Raw genomic sequence first — 5,665 nt, 5'->3', positions numbered from 1 at the left:
TTATGCCTCTCAAAACTCTCCCACACAAAACTCTATCCCACATCCATCTATTTATACTAATAGATGTCATAGGTTAACACAAAGTCCCTAGAATATAGGAAACCAAATCCCAAACCAATGAGGAAACACAAACCCAAATATCTTGTGTCCAAGATATCTTAATCCTTGTTTGATTCTTGATTTAGTTTATGCATGTTGATTTAATGCCAAATCCAACACGTATGTCATCTAAATGTTTGAAAATGTTGATCCATAGGCTAAGGATCTTTTGAAAGAGGGAGAGTATGCAACACTTGTCCAAAGCGCTGCACAACCAATCTGGCGTCAAGAAAGTTGATTTTGAACCTGTGATGAATTTTCTTTCTTTTATCTTCGTTTTCTTATAGTTGCTAGTATTTGAATTGAAGTTTCAGTTTAACTAGTTGAAAAATCTTATGAAGCATCGTCCTGAATGTGGAGCCAAAAATAACTGAAGTTGGTGGAAATTTGCATCGACATTGACATCGAGTGTGACTGATTGTTCATTTCTTTTTCTTCTCATCCGATGTTGGCAATCAATCCATCCTAGAAGCGATTTGTTTTGTTAAATCAGGAATGCTTTGGAAAAACGTCTTCCCAAAAACCCAGCAAATTAAGTGAGGTAAGGGGTGCTCCCATTAAGGTTAGAGAGAGAGAGAGAGAGAGAGGGCTACAGCTTCACAGAGTGTATTACAATAGTGCTAGCACAGGTTCTTAACACGTCTGCTTGATTTGAACTAACATCAAACTTCACAGTTTTCTTCATCATCTACTTCAAATCTTCCCTCCAACTTGATGTTCTTGTACCACTTGGCGCATGCAATGTAGACAATCAAATCTATTGACGTCAAGACAGCTAAGAGGAAATAAAACCTATCTAGGTGACCCCTGTTGAGGTTTCCGGGGATCCATCCGGGCATGTGATCCACAGTTGAGAACTTCATGACCACGCTTACGAGAAAGGTGCTAAAGTAGTTACCAAGCGAGATGGATGTCATGCATAGGGCGCTTCCAAAGCTCTTTAGTCCATCTGGTGTTTGTGCATTGAAGAACTCCAGTTGACCCACATACATGAAAACTTCTGAAGCTCCTATACATGCATACTGAGGAATTTGCCAGAAGATGCTTAAGGAGCTTGAGCCGTCACAATGCGGGCATTCTTTATCGGCATACTTGAGTCTATAGCACTCAACAATTCCTGCTGAAAGCATTGCCATGACTGCTATAACAAGGCCAATGCCCATTCGTTGAAGCTCAGTAAGCCCTTTAGCATCTGATTTCTTTATTCTGCCTACAAATGGGTCTATAATCCGTCGATAAATGAAAATGAAAACGGCCACGCTGATGATGTCGAAGCTAGACATGCTTGCTGGTGGGATGCTGAAGTTTGGAATAGTAGTTTTCATGGCAGCTCCCTGCTCTACAAAGAGGGAAGCCATTTGTGTAAACACCACAGAGTAGATAATGGTGCAGAGCCAAATTGGGAGTAATCTTAAAATGCATTTCACTTCTTCCACTTGTGAGATCGGGCAGAGACGCCATGGGCTGCGGATGCCCTGCTTCTGGTAATCTAAATCTCTTGATGAGATATATGCAGCCCTGTCCAAGAACCTGCAGTTAATGTTGATGAAAATGAGTTAGCTCTGTATTTCAATAGCCATAAAAATTCGGGAACTAGCGAAGTTAAGGAATAGAATGATTTAATGAGTTTAAGCTATACTCGTACTTGAATCCATGGGTGTAGAGGATCTTTCGGTTGCTATTTGAAGACTCCTTGTTACTCTCGTCGTACAAGTCCTCTCCACCTTGTGGCATATGCGCCCTGCATTTCTTCATGGCAGCAACCAAGACTTGGCAAAACCTTGAGAGTGGGTTGCCATTTGGTTTGAAGTGCCTGTACCTAGCAGTCCCACCAAGGAACAAGACCAATCCTGCAAATGCTGATGCTGCAGATGCCCAGAACCCAATAGCCCAAATTCCTTCATCCTCAAAGAAACCTAATATGGTGTTGGAGAAAAGGGAACCGAGGTTCATGGCCAGGTAGAAGTAGCTGAAAAACGCCACCTTTGAGAGCCCTTCCTTGCTGTCCTCTTCATCATACTGATCGGCTCCAAAAGTTGCAATGTTTGGTTGGTATCCTCCGTATCCTAGGGCAATTAGGTAGGTGGAGAGGTAGAATAGCCAAATTTTCCAGCTTGAATGAGATCCACATGGATTTTCTTTGCTCCCACAACCTTTAGGGTTGAGCAAGAAGAGCTGCGATGACAGTGACAACGATACCAGACCCTGTTGTCAAATGCAGGCAAGTGTCATAAACATCGCATTGAAAAGAAAAGTAAATCATACACAAGGTAATGCGTTTAGTCGAAAATGCAAAACAGAAGCAAACAAATAAATAAAAACTAGCTTATACTTACGATGACAAAGATGAGTTGAAAGATAGAACAAGTTTTGTATCTTCCCCAATATGAATCACTGAGGAAAGCACCAACAAGAGAGAAGATGTAAACTGTTCCAGTCCATTTGCTCACATTGTTAGCAGCTGTCGCATTGTCTTGTTGCAACACCCTTGTTAAGTATAAGACCAAGTTCACCCCGACTCCGAAGAATGCTAGGGTAGCCAGGCCTTGATTCACTGGTTTTTCATTGAACAATACAATAAAGACAAGGGTCAGAAGGTTATGACATGGGCTTAATTTTCGAGGAATCAAACTCGAGGCCAAATCATGATTCAAAAAAATAAAACGAGCTGCGTCTAAACTATTTATGTGCCAACATGTTCAACATGTATCAATCATTAATAATTAGTCCGTCTTCGGTTTCAATCATACTTAACCGAAATCAGACTCTTCCTTCCTCCCACTAGAAGATCGGACCGTCATTAATAAGCATCAGTCATCATACATGTGCACTCAAGCTATATATTTAGCTACTTCACAAGCACAGCAGAGGCTCTCTTTAAAGGAGAGATAGATAGCGCCATAAGAAAACGTTTCAGTGATAAAGCACGCACATATAAATTAATTAGGTTCCTGTGCAACAGTAAAATTAATGGATATGTGGCCTGTAACCATTTCAATACCTAATCGTCTTGCTATATATATATACCTATAATATTTTAAAAGAAAAGTAGATTGGTTTTTTCCTTTTAACACCAAAAAGAAGGAAAGCTTTAGGGCATGACCAAGTTATTTGATCTACAGTCAAGCTTTTAAATATTGTATAAGGACCTAATTTTATACAACACAGCTATAGTGCAAAGTAGGACATTAAACCCAATGATAATATCAAATACAATTAAATTTGACAAAACCAAGCAACAAACTATCTCGTTTATAACGTGTTTGTATGATGGTAGTCTTTTTTTTTTTTTTTGAATAAAAATTTGTAGTATACTTCATAAATATGTCGGTATGCATAAGATACATGAAACCATATGAGTATGAATAAATCATATGAGTACTTTATCCTTTTTCTTGTTTTTTGTTATATTTTTGTCTTATATTAAAAATTAAAATAAAACAACACAAAAAGAAAAATGATCATAAAAAAATGACAAATTTCTGCAGTTGAGACTAATTAATGATGAATGAAGGCATTTTTACCGCAGTTCGTGAAAGAGAAGGGGAAAAACAAAGAATTTGTAACGTAAATTTTTAAGAAACATGTCAGTAACCCACGTCATGCAAGATCAAGGCACTGATTACGTGTCTGGCAAGCATTACTTTGAATTGACGCGTGGTTCAATTCTCTTGTCATGTCATCTACCCGGTTCCAACACAGAGTTCCGAGTTATCTCAATCAAAGTTGAACTCAAGCTAAATAAATAAGACGTCTATGAAAAAAATAATTATATATATATATATATATAATTTTTTTTTATCTTTCTTTTTAAAGCTTACATAACTCAGTTCATCTGTACGTAGCATTTCACTTTACTAATATAAAATTATATGCAACAAAACATTATATTATTTAACTGAGCTGAATTGTTGTATATAAGTGTTTCTCCTCTATTTACCTGTAACTATTTATTCTATTCAAGTAAAATATTCAGTACAGTCAAAAGTGCCGAAGGAGACAAACGAGGCCTTAATGTTTTTCTTTGAAATGGTGATGAGCTGGCTATAACCCCGCCAGCATGCAGCAACTCTGTGCAACACTCGGTTTGGTTTTCAGTGCCAAATGTTGCGCTGTTTCCTTCCACTTATATTGTCCTTTTCCCCTTTGAAAACCACACCTCACATCCAACAAAAACTCTCTTCAACTGCTTATCTATAAACTAGTATTCATCTCAGTATAGGACAAGGATTGTTTGCTCTCCTTATTCTCGTGTTCTTTCGTGCCATTTTTATTTGTGTGGTCATGGTTAAGTCACGTCAATATTTTATTTATATTTTATAGAGATAATAAGATAAAAATAAATAATAATATAAAATATTAACGTGATTTAAATGTGATCACACAAACAGCAGGACATGAGAAGGCACGGAGGGCAGACAATCCATGTCCCTCAGTATAAACCGTATCTATCCAATTTGTTTCAAAATTCTTGAGAAAAGGAAAAAATGAATAAATAAAAGCCACCCAAAAGCATAGGACCTTGAGACTGACCAATTTAACAATCATATATTACAAACAAAAAGGAAAAAATAAGAGTGATTGCTACTATAAAACCAGAGAAGAAATATAGACTAAAAAATTTATCTTGTTTATTTTGAATATTATTTTTTCTAGAATTTTTTGTTTAACTTATTTGAAATGGTCTGGTGATTTGGAGCTTACAAAGTATGATGATTCCAGCAACCCATCTTCCAGATTTTGATCTGACTGCAGGGCGGCCATGCATATCAACTGTACCATCAAGAGTACATTCATCTTGATCTTCTTCGAACTTGCCCTGGAAAAAAAGGGAAAATGTTAATAAACAAATAAATAAACATAGTAACCAGTTTTACACCTATTTTTTCACACAACAATCTTGCTATTCTCCAAGAATGCATTTGTCTAATATTTCTTGAGGCGCAAAAAGACAGTGGTGCTTCGAGAATTTATCACCATATAAGAAGAAAAATTAAGGAAAATGAAGCTTATGAAGGAAGGCAGGGGGGGGGGGGGGAGAGAGAGAGGAACATTGTGAATTTGTAATATGTGCTCACCTCCTTGCAGACCTCTAAGCAATCCATTGGTTTTCTTGAAAAGCTGAGAAAATTTGAGGAAATGGAGTGCAGAGGATGAGACAGGGGAGGTAGGTGGTGGTGAGTGACAGTTTGCTAAGTGAGAGAATTAGAACTTGGACAAACAAATAGAGGGGGAAGGAGTTATTATACAAAGAGAGGGGGAAGGAGTTCTTATATAAAGGAAGGGAGGGGAGAATAAACGGTGGAGATTTAAGAGAAGAAAAAGTGGGGTTACCCACATGACCAAATGATCCAATTTTGTGCATGTGCAATTTATTTGGGTTGAGTAGTAACGTTAAAGAAATAATTAAGCGAGTTGATAAAAGTAGTGCAAATGTTTGAACTGAGTAGTGAAGTTAAGAAACAAACGTGATTTAAGTCAGTTGATTAAAATAATGCAACTTGTTTGAATTGAGTAGTGAAATTAAGAAACAGATGTAATTTAAGTTGATCCAAACAGTGCATTC

The 5,665-nt window shown here is 37.3% G+C and overlaps 1 protein-coding gene across 1 annotated transcript; it reads right to left on the bottom strand.

The window, feature by feature from the left end:
- Positions 1-631: 631 nt before the first annotated feature.
- On the bottom strand, positions 632-5,352 carry LOC103404033 (protein NRT1/ PTR FAMILY 7.3-like). The gene is made up of 5 exons (XM_029096224.2): positions 5,178-5,352; positions 4,804-4,918; positions 2,436-2,653; positions 1,745-2,304; positions 632-1,629 (listed from the first exon to the last, which is right to left on the bottom strand). Exons 1-5 carry the CDS (start codon positions 5,202-5,204, stop codon positions 762-764), a joined length of 1,788 nt encoding a protein of 595 aa, XP_028952057.1. The 5' UTR covers positions 5,205-5,352; the 3' UTR covers positions 632-761.
- Between the last annotated feature and the right edge of the window lie 313 nt (positions 5,353-5,665).

The sequence above is a fragment of the Malus domestica genome, chromosome 16 (genome assembly GCF_042453785.1).
Source record: "Malus domestica chromosome 16, GDT2T_hap1".
Taxonomy (NCBI): domain Eukaryota; kingdom Viridiplantae; phylum Streptophyta; class Magnoliopsida; order Rosales; family Rosaceae; genus Malus; species Malus domestica.
Note: the sequence above shows the minus strand (reverse complement) of the source record. Positions and strands in the feature narration are given on the sequence as shown.

What these genes read in the sequence shown, in the direction of transcription:
- LOC103404033 (XM_029096224.2), bottom strand. Translation starts at nt 5,204, where the DNA reads ATGGATTGCTTAGAGGTCTGCAAGGAG. An exon ending in GCTTAGAGGTCTGCAAGGAG is followed by an intron (nt 4,919 to 5,177) that starts GTGAGCACATAT and finishes CTTTTTTTCCAG; the next exon opens with GGCAAGTTCGAAGAAGATCA. An exon ending in CTCTACACCCATGGATTCAA is followed by an intron (nt 1,630 to 1,744) that starts GTACGAGTATAG and finishes CATTAACTGCAG; the next exon opens with GTTCTTGGACAGGGCTGCAT.